The sequence below is a fragment of the Pisolithus orientalis genome (genome assembly GCF_024613125.1).
Source record: "Pisolithus orientalis strain OTSU chromosome Unknown F5J12scaffold_62, whole genome shotgun sequence".
Taxonomy (NCBI): Eukaryota; Fungi; Basidiomycota; class Agaricomycetes; order Boletales; family Pisolithaceae; genus Pisolithus; species Pisolithus orientalis.
In genome coordinates this window covers 14,814-33,686 of record NW_026260843.1, presented here as the reverse complement: position 1 = coordinate 33,686, position 18,873 = coordinate 14,814, and the positions used below count along the sequence as shown (strand labels likewise).

Genomic DNA, 18,873 nt, shown 5'->3' with positions numbered 1-18,873 from the left:
ATGGAGTGATCTACAATCTTCGCCACGTACATCTCACAGCCCAATATATTGAAACTATAATGATTACTAACATTATGGAACGCGTCAAGTACGTCCCTAGGTAGGACAAAGTGTGGTCATGATGCTTTCTTCACCTCGAGTAATGGGTCGAGAGACGATTCTGGTTGGCGATATGATCCGCCGACACGGTCTGCCCATGTGAAGTACTACGAGGGAAGTCAGCAGAGGCGATTTGGGGTGGCTGCGTCGTGCGTACCTGACCGTAGTTGACGGTAAAGTAAAGGTGATGCAGAGTGTGATGTGCAGGTCCATTAATGACGGACTCAAGCGGATGTCCGGTTATCATATCGGAGTCGTGGATCTGACAGCGGGAAGGGATCCGAGACGACGACGCCGTTGTTAATCAGTGTCCAAGACTAGAAGGGAAGGATAGGCGCAAGAAGCGACATACAAGTATGCTCCAGAAGTTGACGAAAACAAAGAGGCCAAGGTACAGATACCGGTGGAGAGGGAACAAGAAAATGAAGAGGTGGTACGGTACAGACTGGAGGTAACCATCTACCGGGTGGAATGCGTGGGATGCGAATGGTGTTGGTACTGTCATAACAAAAGGTTTTGGCCTCCAGTGGTATTATAGGTGCATGGAAACGTACTTATCCACTTATGATGTGGTTTATGGAATGTCTTGTAAATGCTGGGGTGATGCAGAATACGATGTACCCAGTAGATGGCATAGTCTGTGAAGAGAAGAAAGCTGTGGCGGGGGAAGTCGTCAAGAGAGCCTCCCCCGTAAGAGGAGGGGAAGGGGACGTACAATGGTACAGACAAGACGAGATAGGTCCAGCCGTATTGGTCGACGTTGTCGTAGAGTCTAGAGTAGCCCATGACCTCCGCTTGAAACCACGGAAGGGTTAGGAGGGTCATCATGGGGAATGCTTTTAAACTTGTTTGTATCTCGAGCTTGATTTGATTTTGTAAAAACCGTGGATGTCGCATCATGTCGTGGTTGAATATGAATTTGTATGAAAGACCGGCGAAGACGAAGTATAATAGGTGGATGCCGATCAATGTTATGACACTCAATGAGAGTATTTGCCTAAAGAAATAATCTCGGGGCCATGCCGACTGTGGAGACGATGCTATAGTTGTGAAATTAGAAGAGAGCTGTTGAAACCTTGACGATGATGGCATGACAGAGCCATGAGGTGGGACAAGATGAGCCCAGACACTGTCGAGAACGTACTCGTCGGCGAGGTATAGAACGATATCCATGGAGGGGGGGACTGACACCAACGATGACGCTGACGCGACGACCGGTGTGATTTTCTCTTTTTCCTCATAGCCGACCGTCCACTTTTTTATATTTGCCGATCGGGTTGAACATCAGGCCACTTTTTACAGTCCCGATTTCCTTTTTCCGATCAGATTAGATGACAAACCAGACCAGACGCGGATGCAATTCCCATATCCGGAAATTGCCCTCACATGGACATTTCCCACGCCGCGCCTTCAACCAAGTAGTTGGGAGCACACATGCCTTGGCATTTTATATGTAGATCCTTGTGTAAGGTCGAGGGTTCAATCCCCTGACTATCCGGATTTTTTTTTCTCATCCTATCTGCCGATCGTTCGCAGCAATAAAGTTGCAGTGCTGGTCAGAGGGCAAAGCGGGTGGATGCATCTCATTGATAGTGTCGTGTAGGGCGTGCGGCCGGATCACACGGACACCAGTGGACATGATGGATCGTCTGACCGGGCGCGACCGCTCGGAAATGGACTGGACATGTGAACGACACCGCCCAACCCAGGTCTCCCCACCACAGTATGTACCCGTCGTGATTATGCATGTACAGATAGAGTCACACAGCCCTGACAATGCTTGACGAGCGTTCGTTCCAATGGAATCCTGTGATACTGCACCAGAACTTGAGGAAGTTCTCGAAGTCGGCGTCGCTTCTGCTGATGCTATCTATCAACCTATTAGAACCAACCTTTACGGTCTTGAACACCACCACTCTGACTCCACTGGTTTGACCGTTAAAGGACTCAAATTTGGTCAGATCGTGCTCGAGCCTCACGGCCGTCGTCGTACAGCCTTTTTTAAACGGCGTCGAGTGCAGTGTACCTCAACAAGGTCGCGATCGGTGGTTCACATGCCAATGCTCCTCCGCCCGCGTCGCCTGCGCACGATGAATTGCAGACTTCCGATAACGCCCGGCCGAAGGAAAGAAATGGGATCCATGCTTCTCTGCAGGGCCCTACCTCAAGGTGGGTCCACAAGCGCGTGGATCCAATGTGATGCGAACGCTGTAAAAACGTGTTGCTTCACCTCTACTATCTGTTTAATCTCGGTACCTTGAACTACTCGTCCACCTCGAGCTCCACGTCTGGTTTCTTCCCATTCTTACTGGGTGCTTCAAGCTCATCACCATGGGTCAACGCATTGCACGTATCCTTGCTCGCATTCCCTGCTTCTCAGACCATGTCTTCCACGACGAGGAGCCCAAGAATATCAAAGAGACAAAGGAAACAAAGGACGGCAGCGTCGCTGCATCATCGCCTATTGATCCCAATACAACAGTCTACGTTGTGTACGTCTTATTGATTCTCGTCATACTCGTCGAGACAGACATTCTTATCACTTCCCCATCAGGGTCATGGGACCCACCGGCAGCGGCAAGACAACGGTATGCCCCTCACGCCGTCACCCTCGCACTCCACGCTCACCATAAGACCCCACTACCTAGTTCATCAACTTGGCTTCTGGATCCGAACTCAGAACCGGCTCGGGGCTGGAGAGCTGCACTAATGAGGTGCAGACGTCTTTGCCATTCAAAGTCGGGGGGAAACAGGTTGTTGTCCTTGACACTCCTGGATTCGACGACACGACAATGACGGACACCGATGTGTTGAAAATCATTTCTGCTTACCTTGTCGCCATGTTTGTTCCACATTTCCCCCCCGCTCACCTATCTGTGTTTGACTCACTTTGTTGCAGGAACAAACAGGGCGCACGCCTTGTCGGCGTAATTTACATGCAGAGAATCTCCGACCTGAAGATAGGAGGTTCGGCCCGTCGCGATTTGAGAATGTTTCAGGAGCTTTGTGGAGAAGAAGCCTATGAGAACGTCATCGTCGTCACGAATATGTGGGGCACCGTCTCCGAGGAAGACGGAATTGCTCGCGAGGGAGAACTTGCCTCCAAGGACATATTCTACAAGCCCATCCTCGACAGAAAAGGCAGAATGATGCGCCATGACAATACCCAAAAATCCGCTCACCGTATCCTCGAGGAACTGGTTCAGAAGGAGCCTATCGTGCTCCGCATCCAGCGAGAGCTAGCAGAGGGATGTTGATATAACACAGACAGCTGCATTCAGGCAACTCGATCGTGAACTGTCAGAGTTGGCCGCACAACACCAGCAGGAACTGGCGAAGCTGAAGGACGAGATGGCCCAAGCTGAACAAGAGATGGACGAGGAGACCCAGAAAGAACTAGCTGAAGAGAAACAGAAGGTTGAAGACGACCTGCGGAAAGCCCAAACACAAGCTTCAAGGCTCGCGTCCGACTACCAGGCAGAATTACGCAGGATTGAGGAGAAACTTCACGTAAGGGAGGTCTGATAGAACCACTGCCGGGCTTTATACTGGTACTCCTACACTTAGTTCATTGGTATGGTCTCCGCTATGTAATGTCTTCTTGACGACTTTCGACGGTTCTTGGCTTATCTGTATGTACTGATCTAAGATTGTCAGTCATGTTTTTTGACCATTCACTTCATCCGCGGGCTGGACCTACTAAAACTAGACACAATACTTGAAACATATATGTTTCAAGTGACTAAAAGGGACATCTATTAACCTATGGACGCATCTAGACTAGAGTAACGAGGTAACATCGTGGTGTCGTTGAGATCCGCTGATCTATGAAGCAATAGTTCGTGGTAGCCGTGCCGCTGGGGTTGCGTAACTGCCAGATAAATGCGTTGAGGTGGGGAGCCACGAGGCCAAGGTGAGTTTTGGAGCAACACGGAATGGATACACGGTGTTACTTTATACGGATGGATATAAGCGCGCAGTGGGTAAATCTGCGACGACCTCGTATGCCCGCTAGTCCTCAGAAGAGAACCCCCCTATCGTATACCTACGAAGAGGTCATCAGGATGGCTTCCAAAGATAAGGAAATTAGAATTGCGTGCGTCGGCATTGTGTTTCCGAAACCATACTCCCCGCTGACCTTGGTCACACAGGGTGATGGGAGCCACCGGAAGTGGGAAAACAACGGTGAGTTCCAGTCCGAGAATCATACATCCCCAGTCGCGGATATTGATTGATGGCGAAAACGTGTAGTTTATCAATCGCGCTAGTGGGTCTGACTTCCCCGTCGAGGGTGGTCTTGAGAGTTGCACGACAGACGTGGGGACCTCGAACCCATTCCTTCTCGACGGTCGGTTTGTCACCTTGATAGATACACCAGGATTCGATGATACGGTTCGCAATGACACCGACGTGCTGACTTCTATTGCTGCTTACCTGTCTAACACGTGAGTTAAGTTGCTTGGCACTGGTGGTATTTTGATCCCTTGACAAGGAAAGTCGTCCCCCTACACAGGTATGAACAGGGTACCAAGCTCGCAGGCATCATTTACATGCACCGTATCTCGGACGTTCGAATGAGCGGCACTTCTAAGCGCAACTTCCGCATTTTCCGCGAACTCTGCGGAGAGAGTACGCTCAGCAACGTCCTGATCGTCACAAACATGTGGGGAAACGTGGACCCCAGGATTGGGGAAGAACGAGAACGAGAACTTGCAACAAACGATAAGCTATTTAGGCCTGTCCTCGAAAAGGGTGCTCGGCTGCTCCGCCATGACAATACTGAGGCTTCTGCCCGTGCCGTCCTCCGTAACTTGATCAATAATCAAGCAGCTGCCCTTGCTATCCAGCACGAGATAGTCGAGGAACGCAAGGATCTCGCTCACACTGCCGCTGGGGCTGAGTTGACTCGCCTACTGAAAGAACAAGTGGAGCGGTACGACGAGGAAGTCAGGAAATTGCGCGAAGAGCTAGAACTTGCGACACATGCCAAGGACGAAGCACGCAAGGAGCTCCAAGAAGAGATGGAAAGGAAGCGTGAGGAGATTGAGCGCATTCAACGTGATGTCGGACGAATGGCGACGGATTTCATGGCCGAAAAAACGCGACTAGAGGACAAAATAGCGGAGATGGAGGCCGAAAACCGCCGGCATTTGGCCCATCTGCGGGACTTGCAGGACCAAGTGGATAACGCCCGTAAAGAAGTGGAGAGCATGCAAATAGAGCATGCCCGACGCGAGAGTGAGCTACTTGCGGTGCAGAGGGAGGAAGCTGAGCGCAAGGCTCGCCTTCTGGAAGAAGAGCGGCTTGCAAGGGAGCAGCAGGTCGAAGCGCAGTACCGCGAAGAGATCAGCAAAGTGCAGGAAAAGGGGGCGGCGACAGACGTGAAGCGAACTCCAGAACAGATGGTGCACGGGGAAGCGGCAAATGAGCCGCATGCGACCATCGGAGGAGAGGATGAAGACACAAAAAATTTCGCAGAAGACGTCGCCTTCTTGATAGACTTCGTGACCAAAACTTTCTTGCCAAGGTCGATTGAGACCCGGCTCAAATCCTTGATGGCGCAAGCAGCTCGAACAGCTAGGGAGTCAACAACTTCCGGTCATAAATTTGTTAGCACGTACCTTTCGCGTTAGTTATATGTATCATTAATATATTCTATCATTTACCTTGACAAAGTATGGGCCTGTGGGGGGGAGCTGCAATTCGTGATGAGGGCTATTAAACGCAGTTGTACAATAATTCTGTCAGAGTCAAAAGAAAAGAATCTACGTACGACTCCCAAATCCCAAAACGTGGCGTTCAACTAGCTTGGGTGGGACGGCAAAATGATAGGGAACTATGAGGCAAAATAGAGAAAAAGATGGATAGTCAGGGGATTGAACCCTGGACCTTATACAAATGCTGCGAATGCAAAGCATACGCGCTACCACTGCGCTAACTACCCATGCACGTTATCGGATCAATAGTCCTTATCAGCCTGTGGTCACCTCAAGCTAGTCGGCGTTGCTCGGTACCAAGGATGTTTGCTAGATCTGTACACTGAGGGAAGCAGATCAGGTATTCTCCAAAGGTATTCGTGCACTCCTTTTTGACCGTGGCACCTAAACAGCCGGTCCCAGAAATTGAAATTGCATGTGGTCAAGAGTAAAGAGGTGCCAAAATCGCTCACTAGAACAATTAGGCACCAGGAATGGTACCTAGCTTCCACACCACACTTCATTCAGTGAGTGCAACGGGCAATGCAGAAATGAATAGAATCTCCCAAAGGATCAGGTGTACCCCGCAATTCCGTATGCTGTGTTTGCTGTACCTGGAACACTCCAGAGCGGTGGCGAATTGGGACGGACACAGCATGGTATACTTGAATCGGAGATCACTGGGAAAACGCGATCAGAGCACTTGAGGTCGATACAAAAATAGCCACATTCATAGGGTTGTACAATGCGACTACCTGTGGGCGTCCCCGTAACCAAGATCCAGGCGCATGAAGCTGTGAACATGCAGGTTATGCGTGGGCGGACATGTATAAACACGCACCAGAAGCCTCGAGACATTCTGACAAGTAACCATGACTCTACTCAACAACTTAAGTCAGCCTTGGTCGTTCGCTGACATGGCTTCCCAGGGCAGAGAGTCTAGAGTCATGTGCGTTGATTGCCAGTTCCTCCATTCCGCCTAGCTGATTTTGCTACCCTAGTATCATGGGATCTACCGGGGCTGGCAAATCGGAGGTGCATATTCTGCAGCCTGTGGAGTCATGGACTGACCGGAATACTGAATTCAAAGTTCGCTAACTGCGCCAGCGGGTCGTCTGACTTTTTGGTTGGTCGTAGCCTTTCAAGTTGCACGACCGAAGTATGCACGTCGAAGCCATTCCCAGTGGATGGGAAGATAGTCACGGTAATTGACACGCCAGGGTTCGACGACACTCGACGTGGCGACGCAGGAGTCTTGTCCTCTATTGCAGCCTATTTGTCCAAGTCGTAAGTGGCAAGACACAATGCATGTTAGACTACTCGACTGAGGGTGAGCACGTAGGTATGAACAAGGCATCAAACTAACAGGGGTCATATTTTTGTGTCGGATTACGGATATCCGCATGGCCGGTACAGCGCAACGCACCTTCCGTATCTTCCGCGAACTCTGCGGAGAAAGCACATTCGGGCATGTTCTCATCGTCACTAACATGTGGGAAAAAGAGAAACTCGAAGTCGGTGAGAGGAGAGAGCAGGAGCTTTCGACCAAGTATTTCAAACCTGTGCTTGACAGGGGCGCTCGCATGGTTCGCCACGACGGAACGCGGGCATCGGCCCTCAATATCCTTCGACATCTCCTTGACAACGATGCAACTGCCCTCACCATACAACAAGAAATCGTAGATGAGCACAAGCAGCTCGCCAATACTGCTGCAGGGAAGGAACTAACGAGTGCACTGAGGGAGCAAGCTCAGAATCATGATGAAGAACTCCGGATTCTGCGCGCAGAATTGGAAGCAGCAATGAAGGCTAGGGATGAGGAGACACGACGGGAAGTGCAGGAAGAGCTCGAAAAGAAGCGGGAAGAGCTCGCCCGTATCAAGCGAGATGTGGAGAGTATGACAGAGAGGTTCGCCTCTGATAAAACCAGGCTCGAGTCAAGAATCGCGGAAACAGAAGCGGTCAATCGCCAACACGTTGAACGATTGCAGGACATGCAAAACCTAGTCAGCCAGGCTCTCCTGCAAATGACGAAATTTCAGGCGGAGGCTGTTCAGCCAAAGGAAGCAGAAGAGCGTCAGGCTCGCATACTAGCAGAGGAGCGCCTTGCGAATATGCTAGCCAACATGAAACATCGCGAGGAACTCCAGACTATCCAAACCGAGATGAATAAGCGTCTGTGCGCTCTCCAGGACGAGATTTCCAGGATGAAATTGGGGAGGAAGGGTGACGAACAATGCCAGGCCGATCCAGAAGCAACCGAGACTTGTGCTAGCAGGCAGACAAGGGGCCGGGACACCGACCAGAGGGAGAGGGATGAAGAAAGAATAGCTAGACTGGCTCACCTCGTCAACATGATAGTCGGATTCGTCATAACTAAGTGGACTAAGGGCCCAACGAACCCAGCCATCCCAAAAATGTGTTAGCGATCATCGATCATCTTTGTTCATCGTTCCGTAGACTATGAATGTAGCCGTTACCTAAGTATACTTCGACGGAAAGACTTGAAGCTTTGGCTGCCCGTTACTGAGAAAACTTCAAATTACATAAATAAATCTACGTTTGCGTAGTGTCAATTTCTATCTTTGGGCGATGTTTGATACATAGTTTGTTTCTCGCCGCTGCGATATCGGTGTCAGTAGATCTATGCAATACAGTGAGTGCACCGCATCAAGGATGAAAAGATGGTCGAACGCCACCTTATAACCTCTCGGCTTCTCCATTGCAGGCTGCTGTACGACAGGATACAACGGAATCCGACTCAGAGGTGAGAAGTGTTGCACTTATGTGAAGCGACCATTGCCTCCGAATCGTCTGAACTCTGAATGGTGTTTCCTAATGGCTTTGTACGAAGCGCCACCCACAAACGTGTAAGCGCAAGTTGGTCACCATCGGTTGTTTCGTCCCTGCAACGAGGAGGATCTTGCGTTGGAAATGTCTGGTAAGAACGGGGACGCAAGGAAGAACAAGCAACAACCACAGCAGCAAGGTAGCCAGCCAAAATCAAATGCCTTCGGGTTCGGAGGTAAGCACAAGTCATCACTTAGTATCTTACACGAGTATGGTTCCCATTTGACCTGTGAATCCATCTGAAGCAGCTTTCGGCTCAACTAGCACCTTTGGCCAGCCCCAGCAACCGCAGTCAGCAAATCCAATGTTCGGAAACCTAGGGGCTCCTAGCACCAGTACGTCTACTTTTGGTGGGTTTCATGATCTTTGTTTCTCTCTTCCCGTGCTGACCATCTCTTTACAGGTCTATTTGCTCAAAACACGAAACCAGAGACGACGACCTCTACTTTTGGTGTCCCCAAGCCTGCAACGGGCTTTGGCGCGTTTGGTGGATGTACTACTACATTCGGTGAAGGTACAAGTGCCTTCGGTTTCACAGGAAACGGTCTTCTCGGATCGACTACCAACACTGGTGGCACATTCGGCAGCGGTGGAAAGCCCGATGGTGGAAACAACCCTGCAACGTCTCTCTGGGGAAGAAATTTAGGTAAGTCTAACCACCAGTAATCTAGCATTACATATATGTCAAACTCACCCTTGGTGTTACCCTGGTACAGCAGCACCAATCACCACTGGCACTGCTTCACCGCCGTTCAGTGTCTACAGCGAGAAAGATCCTGCAAGCAGTGTTCCTCTCCAGTACCAAACTATTTCTGCAATGCAAACTTACCGGAGTACATCGATAGAGGTGCATCTTACCCTGGTTCATTATGTTCGTTCTGGAGTGTCTAATGTCACATTGTAGGAGTTGCGCGTTCAAGACTATCAGCAAGGCCGAACAGGTGCATCTGGCAAATTACCTTTCGGCTTCGGGGCACCCACCACCCAGCCGACCGGAACTTTTGGTACAGCTAGCACTCAACAACCTAATACTTCTCCCATCTTCGAATTCGGGAAGGGGAGGGAATACTTCAAGGCCCCACATGACAGGAGTGCCCGAATATTTCGCCACGATGGAACGCGGGCATCGGCCCTCAATATTATCTCCCATCTACTCGACAATGATTCAATCTCCATCACGGATGAGCATGAGAAGTTTGCTTATACTGCTGCCGGCGAGGGACCAGGGAGTGCGTTGAGAGAACAAGGCTCAGAGTCATGATGAAAAACTCCGAAGTCTACGGGCAGAAATGGAAGCAGAGATGAAGGCTAAGGACGAGACACGGACAAGAAGTGCAGGAAGAGCTCGCAAAGAAGCGGGAAGAGCTCGCGCGTATCAAGCAAGATGTTGAGCGTATGACGGAGAAGTTCGTCTCTGAGAAAGCACGGCTCGAGTCGAGAATCGCAGAAATGGAAGCAACCAACCGCCAACATGTGGAGCGATTGCAGGACATGCAAAGTCAAGTCAGCCAGGCCCTCCTTCAAGTGATGAAGTCTCAGACCGAGACTGCTCGGCAGAAGGAGCAAGAAGAGCGTCAGGCCCGCATACTAGCAGAGGAACGCCTTGTGAATGTGCTAACCCGCATGAAAAATCACGAGGAATTACAGGCTGTCCAAACCGAGATGAATGATCGCCTACACGCTCTCCAAGACAAGATGTCCAGCATAATGTTAGAGAAAAAGGCTGACGGTCAGCACCAGACCGACCCTGAGGCAACCAAAACCTCCACTAATGGGCAGGCGAAGGATGGGGAAATGAACCGGAAGGGAAAGGGGTGGGCAAAAGGAGAATGAATTACTATGGACTGGCTGTTATCCTCAGTATGACAGTCGCGTTCGTCGTGACTAGGGCCCTGCAAGCCCAACCGTCGGACAAGTGTGTTAGTAATCGTCTTGTTCATTGCTATGTAGGCGCGGCGAACTACGTGCTGTGCCTTCCACTTGTTGAAGCTGCAGCATTCAACACTTGGAAAAGGGGGCTGCATAGAGTACCCATGAACATTAGTAAGCATCCTCCTGTGAATTGGACGATGGTAAAGGGCGTGTTTTCCGAGCGGCGTACAGCCACAGACTGCGATTTAATGTCTCAATACGAGGGGACAGCGGTGTCAGTAGCTCCATCTAACACAGTGCTTTAAGGGCGCGAAATGGAACACCTCCTGGTAACGGTTCGGCTTCCCCATTGCAGGTTCGTCAATCCAACTACGGCAGGATGACACAATGGAATTGAAAGGTAAGAAATACTGCATGATATTAAGCGACCACAAGTTCAAGTCAAACGTAAAATGCTGGGCTTCCCTCGTAAGAAACTGCTCCGACTTCCCTCCTCAGCTGGAGGAGGCACTGTTATGGGGGTATAGTCCGATCAGGACACGTTGAGACGGTGTTTCCCAGTAGCGTGGTGGTGCCACTGGGAAACGTGGGAGGGTTGCCCATCGCCAGGCGCGACGGTGATTCAAGACCTAGCCCAAGCCTTGCGCAAGGGTGAAATGTGCAAACAGCGAGGGAGAAGAGAGGAGATATAAACAACCCAGCGGTGACCTGCGCACTCTCCAGCGAACCACTTGCAAGATCTCTCTGTTTCTCTCTCAGGCTGCAAACGACCTGTCTAACCGTCATCCACTACGACTGACACCAACGTCATACACAAGTTCTGTCAACATGTCATTTCGGGGGAAAGAAATTAGGATCGCGTGCGTATATTGGCGCCGTCGACTACCTCATGTCTGACAGAACCCCACGCAGCGTTATGGGCGCTACTGGAAGTGGGAAATCGACAGTAAGTACCCCTGGAAACAATTATTTACCAGTAGACGCTGACCCATATCATACCTAGTTCATCAATTGTGCCAGCGGGTCGGATCTCCCTGTAGGAAAGGGACTCGAAAGTTGCACGGTAGACGTGAGGACGTCGAAACCGTTCCTCCTGAACGGGAAAATAGTCACGCTGATTGATACACCTGGCTTCGACGATACCACTCGAAGCGACACGGACATATTGTCATCCATCGCCGCGTATCTCTCCAACACGTGAGTACCGTGTCGCGACCATGATGCAAGGATAGTCTGCTAACACGATGACATCGCAGGTACGAGCATGGGGCTAAGCTCGCGGGCGTGATCTACATGCACCGCATCTCCGACTTTCGTATGGGTGGAACATCCAAACGGAACTTCCGTATCTTCCGCGAGCTCTGCGGAGACAACACGCTTAAGAATGTCATTATCGTCACCAATATGTGGGGAAACGTTGACCAGAAACTCGGTGAGGCCAGGGAGAAAGAGCTCACCACCAATGACAAGTTCTTCAAGCCCGTGCTGGAAAAGGGCGCTCGCATGATGCGTCACCACGGCACTCAGGCCTCCGCTCATACCATCCTCCGATACTTGGTCAATAGCCAAGCGGCCACGCTCGCGATTCAACATGAACTCGTCAATGAACGCAGGGATCTTGCGCACACTGCTGCCGGCGCTGAGCTCGCTCGTGCCCTCAAAGACCAAGCAAACCGGCATGACGAGGAGCTGAAGAAACTACGTTCGGAGATGGAGGCTGCCATGCGTTCCAAGGACGAGGAGACTCGCCAAGAGCTCCAGGAAGAAGTAGACAAGAAGAGAGAGGAGATCGAGCGCGTCAAGCATGATGCCGAGCGTATGGCAGAGGCCTTCAATGCCGAGAAAGCGAGACTTGTGGCCAAGATTGCTGAGATGGAAAAAGAGAACTCTGCCCACATCGAGCGTATGCAGGGTCTGCAGGGGAAAATCGAGAAGGCCCATGAACAGATAGAGGTTACACGACGGGAGCATGTTCGACGCCAGACTGAAATAATCGAGGCCCACAAAGAGGAGGACGAGCGCAAGGCTCGTTTGCTAGAAGAGGAGCGCCTGGCCAGAGAGCGCGCTGAGACCCAGCATCGCGAACACGTCCTCAAGCTTCAGGAGGAGATGGCGAATGCAGAAAAAGAGAAGAGAAGGCTTGAAGCTGAGCAAATGCAGAAGATCAAGGCCGAGCAAGAGAGAGCAGCCGCGCTTGCGGCGGAACTCGAGAAGCAGACCAAGATCCGAGCAGAGGAAGAGAGGGTTAGGCGGCAGAAGGAGGAGGAAGATAAGGCTCAGCTGCAGGAGGAGATCGCCAAAGCCCAGGAGGAAATGAAGCGGATCGCAGAAGAGCAGTCTCGCAAGGATCGCGAGGCCGCTGCTGCCAAGAAAACCCAAGAGGATGCTCTCGACCAGCTGAGGGAACAGCAACGACTAGCAGCCGAACGGGAGAAAGAGGAGCATAAGCGACGGGTGACCGAGGAGGTGGAACGGGCAACGCGCGCATTGCAAGAAGAGCAAGCAAAGATAGAGAAAGAGAATGCCGCACGCAAGCAAGCAGAGGAAGCTCACATTCGAGAACAAGAGGATCAGTTGGCGAAATTGCGCGAGGAAGAAACGCGGAAGACTGAAACTCGAAGAAGAGCTCCACCGACAGCGGAAGGCCCAAGATGAGGTTCTTCTCAAGGCTGAACAAGCTCGTCTGGCGAGCGAAAGTGCCGCAGCTACGCGAGCTGTAGAGGAGGCGCAAGCCCGAATTGCGGAAGAGCGTAGGATCGCTCTGGAGCGCGAGGAAGCCCAGAGAAAGCAGTATGAGGAAGAGGTGCAGAGAGTGCGTCGGAGTATGGAAGAAAAGCTGTTACAGCAGGAGCGCGAAGCGGCGGCAGCCAGACGCGAAAAGGAGGAAGCTCGTGCTCGGGAGGTTGAAGCCCAGGAGAAGGCAATACGGTTGGTCGAAGAGCAGCGCAAGAGGGAAGCTGAGGAACAGTTTACTCGCCTGCAAAGCCAAATCGCAGAAGCGGAAGCACTACGCAAACAACTGGCAGCAGATATCGCTGAACGGGAAGCTGCCGAACGCAAGAGAAACGCTGAGCTACAAGCCGAGTTGGCGGAGGCAAGAAGGGAGGCGGAGAGTGCAAGAACGGCTCTGAGAAACAAGGAGCCTTCGCCTTCGCAAAGCTTCTCACTCCCGATACCTTTCGTAGTCTGGAGAGCGGCGATGGCCTGGCTTGGCGGGAGATAGGGTGACCGCCGCCTACCTTTGTATCCTGCATATAGCATGATTTTCAGGTTGTCTCCTGTTATAATGTAAAGGATTTTTTGACGTTGGCTTACCAATATATATTCGTATCCATGTATAATGTATCTGATCGACGACGTTTCCCGCGGGATGGTGCTAACACATGGAGTGTTTTGTACCAGATATTATCCGAACGAATCCTCTTGTCGAGAACGTGGCATACCCAGAAATACAACATCATAGGGGAGATGAATGTTTCCCTGTGCGAAGTCGTGCGCAGTGCCGCAGACATCTGCTTCGTAAGTTTGGGAGGTTGCAGAAGTGGGATCACACAAGTTAGGTGTCATTGCACCTACCCAGATAGGAACGGGATTTAACCTGACTGGTATCAAGAGTGTACGGCAAGGTGCAAAAAGCTCACTCACCGGGCGATAAATAACTACACTGTTTTCTGTTGATGTTTAGTAGTTGGTCGTATGAAGATCCAGGTCCTCGCAATCTTCGACCTTGCGATTCAAAGCCGATACAACAAGCGACCCATTTCTTTTCTATTACGTTTGCGCTGTAGGACACTAAAGCTGGTAGTCCTGAGGCCGGAGGGAAGGGAGAGGATCATTTGACATAGCAGACCAATTAGGACAACGTCCAGGCTCCGGCAAGAGATCTGAATTCGACAACTCGGGATATTTGAGACCATCATACACTGCTCGCAGAACATACTTCAGGTACAAAAAAACATGCTCGCTCAACCATTAATATTCGACAACATGGGATATATATGTAAAACTATCATACACCGCTCGCAGCACATACTTCAAGTACAAAAAAACTATCTTCTCACCAAAACCCCTCGATGATCGAACATTCTCTTGCCATCTCCCCCTGTTCGTCCGTCCGACACACTAGGACCTTCTTTCCAGCCTGACCACCATTTCCGATATCCACAACGACACCCTCCCTGCTGTCCGCCCCTCTATTTGCCCCTTCGTCCAAGGCAACAAAGCCCAGACATCTCACAGCCTCGCCCACCTTGCTTCTCAACTCGACACTATGTTCGCCAACGCCCCCAGCAAAGACGAGCGCGTGGATATCGCCACGCAGCGCAAGATAGTACGCGCCGACAAAGTGCAGGATGCGATCTAGAAGGAGGTTGAACGCGAGCTTGTACTTGTCGTCGTCTGATTTCTCGAGAGCTGACCGAGGGAACGCTTTACGAACGATCTCCCCGAAATCGGTCGTACCTGCCAAAGCTTTCCATCCCATCTGCGTGTTCAAAATCCTCTCCGCCTGCCCAGTGTGTGCGTCAGCTTTTGACCTATTTTCTTGGACAGAAAGCAACTACTCACGTCACTGATATGGACCTCCGTTGCTACGCCCTCCTTATGACTCAAGATTTCTCCACCGTTCTCTTTCACATCTAGCGGTGACTGACTTGTGTAGTGGAATATCAAACTAGGGTCGATATCTCCTGCACGCGTCGCGCCAGGGAGACCGCTCAGTGGCGTGAGCCCCATCGACGTATCAGTCGATTTGCCACCACGAATTGCACACGCGGACGCCCCGGATCCGATATGCAGTGCGATAATGTTGAGCTTGGTAGGATCCTGTACACACCAGTTAGAAATTGTGACTGCAAAGAGTCGACCAACGCACCTCTCCGAGATACTGAGCGACAGATCGCGTGATAAATGCATCTGTTTTCGAGTCCAGTCAACATGACAATCCCCACACAATGATTCCACAGGTCGAGCTGTGGCCAAACTAAAAAAAACGCTTACAGCTCAGCCCATGGAACCCATACTTTCTCAAACCCCGCTTCCTTGCAACATTCTGATCGATCGCATACGCAGCTACATGGGGAGGTAGATGCTTGTGGAACGCTGTATCGAAGAAGGCGATCGATCGTGAGTTCGGGAGGACCGTAATGGCTGCATGGATCACCCGGAGAGCTGCACCGTTATGTCTACACGCAGGTCCTAATTAAGCTGCGTAAACTCGCAAGACTAAAGTCACTGCTTACAGCGGTGCAAGATCCGACAAGCGTTCGATATGGTGGTAAGTTTGTTCCGTGATGACGACTGGCTCGACGTAGTTGCCCCCATGGACGACACGGTGACATACATTACGGATCTGCCCAAGCTCGAGATTGACTCTGTCCTTGCCCACTGCTTGCGTGGCTTGCTTGAGATCCTCGGCGTACCGAGCGAGTTTATCTATGAAGTGCCCAAATGCGGATTCGTGGTCTCGGAGGTCCGCCTCCGCAGATTCCTTGTGGCCAGAGTTCGTCAACTCCGACCCTGGAACGTCCACAATTTTGAAGGTGAACTTGGCTGGAGGCGACGAGATTGATGATGTCGATGACGTCAGAACAAGGCGCGGCGGGTCGTTCACCTGCCGTTGGAAAAGAGATATTTTGAGGGAAGAAGAGCCGGCGTTGACCGCCAGGATGAGAGACATGACTTCGCTGTTGACCCTGCTGGGCGATGCCAAGTGGTCAATTTGTAGCACGATGATATCCCGAACCAGCTATGGCGCAGCCTGTTACCACAAATTAGTCGCCCCTGTCGAGTCTCGACCAACAAGTAAAACCTCCGTACCTATATCGGTTTCACTGGCTCTGCTTCTCAGCCAAGTCAGTCGATCCAGGCAAATCTAGACAATTGGGCGGGATTGATATAGTCTAGAATGTCTACAAAATCCTCACTACAGAAATACCAACGTTTTGAGCCTTCCATCTTGTGAGCGTAACAACGGTCCTGCTTTTCATGAGGGTCAAGTCGTGGTAAATACCAAGGCATCAAAGGAGGCGACCAGTGTCAGGTCAACGTAGGCCTATTAGAAAGGCCTACGAGACAGCTGTGGAAGGGCAAACATAATACAGGAAATCCAAGCAATACGGGACGATATGAACACAGAAAGCACTTAATTACTCGAAGATGCGTACGCATATTCGAAGGCGAAGAAAGCAAGTCAGAACATGATGAAGGCAAAAACGGAGAACGAGCAGAACAAAGCACCGAACCGAAGGAAGAGAGTAATGTCTTTACGTCATTTGTTTTCCTTCAAGGTACGAAACGACTGTTCGTTCTTTTTTTCTCCAAATTCGATGCCACGAGTCCTCCTGGTGGTCGTCTTCTCGTCCATCAATCCCAACCCACCGTAGCTGCCACCCCTCCTACCCATTTCACCTGGTGCCTCTGCATTTCTCAAGGCAGCACTCTCGCCGATGCCAGATTTGTTCTGCGGAACGGCATGGGCGCTTGTAGTATGAGGGTGGGGAAGGGTCGAACTCGTAGAGCTGTGTTTACCCTCTGGATTCGGGGGTCCATCCGCGAGCGGGTAGTTGGCGTAGGGCGCAGTAGTGGGGTAAGCACCATAGGGAACCTCGTATGCAGTGTTTAAAGGGTCGGGCTCGGATACGACATACATACGCGTTCCGGAAGAAGAAATGTGTGGTTCAGAGGTGTAATGATCTTCCTGTTTCTCGTACGACGATAAGGGCGCGCTTATTGGTGAGAGCGTCGCAGATGGAGCTGGAGCAGATGTCAGGGGGCTCTCGGTTGCTTTGAGTGCAACGAAGGGCGAATGGAATGCGCGCAGGGAGGATGGCTGACGGTGGCAGGTCACCCTAAAAGCTCTGGCTGCAGCGATGGAAGACATGACCATGATTGTCCGCTGGCAGAATGGGTCGATTGCGGGTCTGTCTATTTAAGTTTCTGAGTGCGGGGATAAATTACCCGTGGGAACCATGTCGTAACCCGTAACCGTAATACGTTAATTCCCGTTTCAGTTCCACCCCAAAGATCTGGACTCTCCGAACAGGTGTATCGCAGTACGGCTCCACAGTTCTCTCAGGGGTATTACAGAGTCTCCGCAGTAAACGAAGACAAAAGGTCCTGGGCACAGGATTCGCATGTACAGCGCTTCAGCTTCAGCCACTATCAGATACTGCACTTGCAGGTCGGCACCATCCGCACATCAAACTCTATACTCATTCCAAAATTTTACTCAGTGTCTCATCCCTGCATAATAACAACGTGCCTGGACGCAACTTACCCCAGAAAAAAGAACAGCAGTAATGCTTTGTAGACGAAGGCGGCAGCTGTAGTACGTACGCCTAGTGTGGGATGTTCAATCAGCATCAGGACCCCAATCCCTTATCTTATCTTAAAATATCACTTCTATCTGTCCGGCATGCACAATGCCGTCTGCGGTCCCATGGAAATCGTAAGAAATAAAAATAGGAAGAGACATTGTCACCCTCGTATTAAGTATCTGTACCTTGCGACTAGGCGATTCAATGCATTTCGTGGTAGTCCTTTACGTGGCTATTGAATAGAAGGATGCTGTCAATAAGGAACCTCTTGTGACTCTAGACGGCATGCACGACAGGTGTGTTTGTTCCCATCATTCTGCGGAGTTGTTGTCATGCATCAAGACTGACAGTATTATCTCAACTCACCGTCACAATTAACCCCAACACGAATGTAGGAGATGTAATCCAAACACAAGGGTAGTGCGGCTAGTACTATCTTTGCTTTGCTTGCGTCACACGTCAAAGCGTGGCTGCTAGTATGACGCCATTCAACTCTGAAGAGTTGATAACAAAAACGCAGCAGGGGGAGAAGCCATCGTGCAATCTGGTGCACGTGCCCACGCATGTCATAGTGGAGAAAGGGAATCGAATGCTGAGTGAACATTGCACGAAAAAGTTATTTCCGTTTAGTACACGGGGTTCCTGCAACAAGTCCGAGAAGTCAAGTTTCTCGTTTCTGGAGTCCAAGAACATTGCACGGAGGGTAATGAGCCGGTTCAGCCTCCCATACGTAGACGATAAAGCGCATGTTCAACTCTGGAGTACTAAGGTTTGGCCAAGACACTGCCCATACTTGTTGCAGCGTGTCGGCTTCCTTCCCTACTGGCCAACCGTACATACGCAGAGGTGCTTCCGCACACACGCAGAGCGGTGCTTCTTTGGCCCCTCGCTTCTCGGAGTGGCGCAACGAGCACTGGAGTCACTCACGTACCCAATTTGCCTGTATATCGTATCTTCAGTATATAGAGAGGTACGCGCCTTTCGGGTCAGCCGACCTTGAAGAGAAATTGTCGACTGTTCCCCCAATTAGCGAGAGCCAT

At 51.0% G+C, this 18,873-nt stretch overlaps 8 protein-coding genes and 1 non-coding gene across 9 annotated transcripts; 5 read left to right on the top strand and 4 right to left on the bottom strand.

Annotated features, from left to right (window-relative positions):
* Positions 1-19: 19 nt before the first annotated feature.
* On the bottom strand, positions 20-1,369 carry F5J12DRAFT_863990 (C5-sterol desaturase). Its single transcript, XM_051746985.1, is given in 6 exon segments — positions 20-206; positions 257-361; positions 452-597; positions 654-754; positions 803-807; positions 820-1,369. The coding sequence occupies 6 exon segments, from the start codon at positions 1,270-1,272 to the stop codon at positions 117-119; spliced, it is 900 nt and encodes a 299-aa protein (XP_051595048.1). The 5' UTR covers positions 1,273-1,369; the 3' UTR covers positions 20-116.
* Positions 1,370-2,139: 770 nt separating this feature from the next.
* On the top strand, positions 2,140-3,700 carry F5J12DRAFT_502880 (P-loop containing nucleoside triphosphate hydrolase protein). The gene is made up of 4 exons (XM_051739750.1): positions 2,140-2,591; positions 2,654-2,687; positions 2,748-2,941; positions 2,999-3,700. The coding sequence occupies exons 1-4, from the start codon at positions 2,431-2,433 to the stop codon at positions 3,354-3,356; spliced, it is 747 nt and encodes a 248-aa protein (XP_051595047.1). The 5' UTR covers positions 2,140-2,430; the 3' UTR covers positions 3,357-3,700.
* A 77-nt stretch (positions 3,701-3,777) lies between these two features.
* F5J12DRAFT_502891 (P-loop containing nucleoside triphosphate hydrolase protein) lies at positions 3,778-5,882 on the top strand. Its single transcript, XM_051739751.1, has 4 exons — positions 3,778-4,193; positions 4,251-4,284; positions 4,351-4,544; positions 4,592-5,882. Exons 2-4 carry the CDS (start codon positions 4,255-4,257, stop codon positions 5,730-5,732), a joined length of 1,365 nt encoding a protein of 454 aa, XP_051595046.1. The 5' UTR covers positions 3,778-4,193; positions 4,251-4,254; the 3' UTR covers positions 5,733-5,882.
* A 78-nt stretch (positions 5,883-5,960) lies between these two features.
* Positions 5,961-6,043, bottom strand: F5J12DRAFT_t195. The gene has a single exon. It is a non-coding gene; the product is annotated as a tRNA-Ala (tRNA).
* Positions 6,044-6,541: 498 nt separating this feature from the next.
* On the top strand, positions 6,542-8,388 carry F5J12DRAFT_863979 (P-loop containing nucleoside triphosphate hydrolase protein). Its single transcript, XM_051746984.1, has 4 exons — positions 6,542-6,744; positions 6,797-6,830; positions 6,886-7,082; positions 7,138-8,388. Exons 1-4 carry the CDS (start codon positions 6,668-6,670, stop codon positions 8,219-8,221), a joined length of 1,392 nt encoding a protein of 463 aa, XP_051595045.1. The 5' UTR covers positions 6,542-6,667; the 3' UTR covers positions 8,222-8,388.
* On the top strand, positions 8,311-9,682 carry F5J12DRAFT_863978 (uncharacterized protein). Its single transcript, XM_051746983.1, has 6 exons — positions 8,311-8,451; positions 8,524-8,562; positions 8,650-8,820; positions 8,894-8,995; positions 9,049-9,291; positions 9,365-9,682. The coding sequence occupies exons 3-6, from the start codon at positions 8,730-8,732 to the stop codon at positions 9,547-9,549; spliced, it is 621 nt and encodes a 206-aa protein (XP_051595044.1). The 5' UTR covers positions 8,311-8,451; positions 8,524-8,562; positions 8,650-8,729; the 3' UTR covers positions 9,550-9,682.
* Positions 9,683-11,406: 1,724 nt separating this feature from the next.
* F5J12DRAFT_727871 (P-loop containing nucleoside triphosphate hydrolase protein) lies at positions 11,407-13,740 on the top strand (the record flags this gene model as incomplete). Its single annotated transcript, XM_051741832.1, has 4 exons — positions 11,407-11,463; positions 11,521-11,714; positions 11,774-12,371; positions 13,432-13,740. The coding sequence occupies 4 exons, from the start codon at positions 11,407-11,409 to the stop codon at positions 13,738-13,740; spliced, it is 1,158 nt and encodes a 385-aa protein (XP_051595043.1).
* Positions 13,741-14,533: 793 nt separating this feature from the next.
* On the bottom strand, positions 14,534-16,519 carry F5J12DRAFT_502689 (Acetokinase family-domain-containing protein). Its single transcript, XM_051739749.1, has 6 exons — positions 16,335-16,519; positions 15,758-16,275; positions 15,516-15,700; positions 15,391-15,431; positions 15,084-15,341; positions 14,534-15,024 (listed from the first exon to the last, which is right to left on the bottom strand). Exons 2-6 carry the CDS (start codon positions 16,192-16,194, stop codon positions 14,575-14,577), a joined length of 1,371 nt encoding a protein of 456 aa, XP_051595042.1. The 5' UTR covers positions 16,195-16,275; positions 16,335-16,519; the 3' UTR covers positions 14,534-14,574.
* Positions 16,520-17,470, bottom strand: F5J12DRAFT_502688 (uncharacterized protein). The gene has a single exon (XM_051739748.1). The coding sequence runs from the start codon at positions 17,401-17,403 to the stop codon at positions 16,786-16,788; it is 618 nt and encodes a 205-aa protein (XP_051595041.1). The 5' UTR covers positions 17,404-17,470; the 3' UTR covers positions 16,520-16,785.
* Between the last annotated feature and the right edge of the window lie 1,403 nt (positions 17,471-18,873).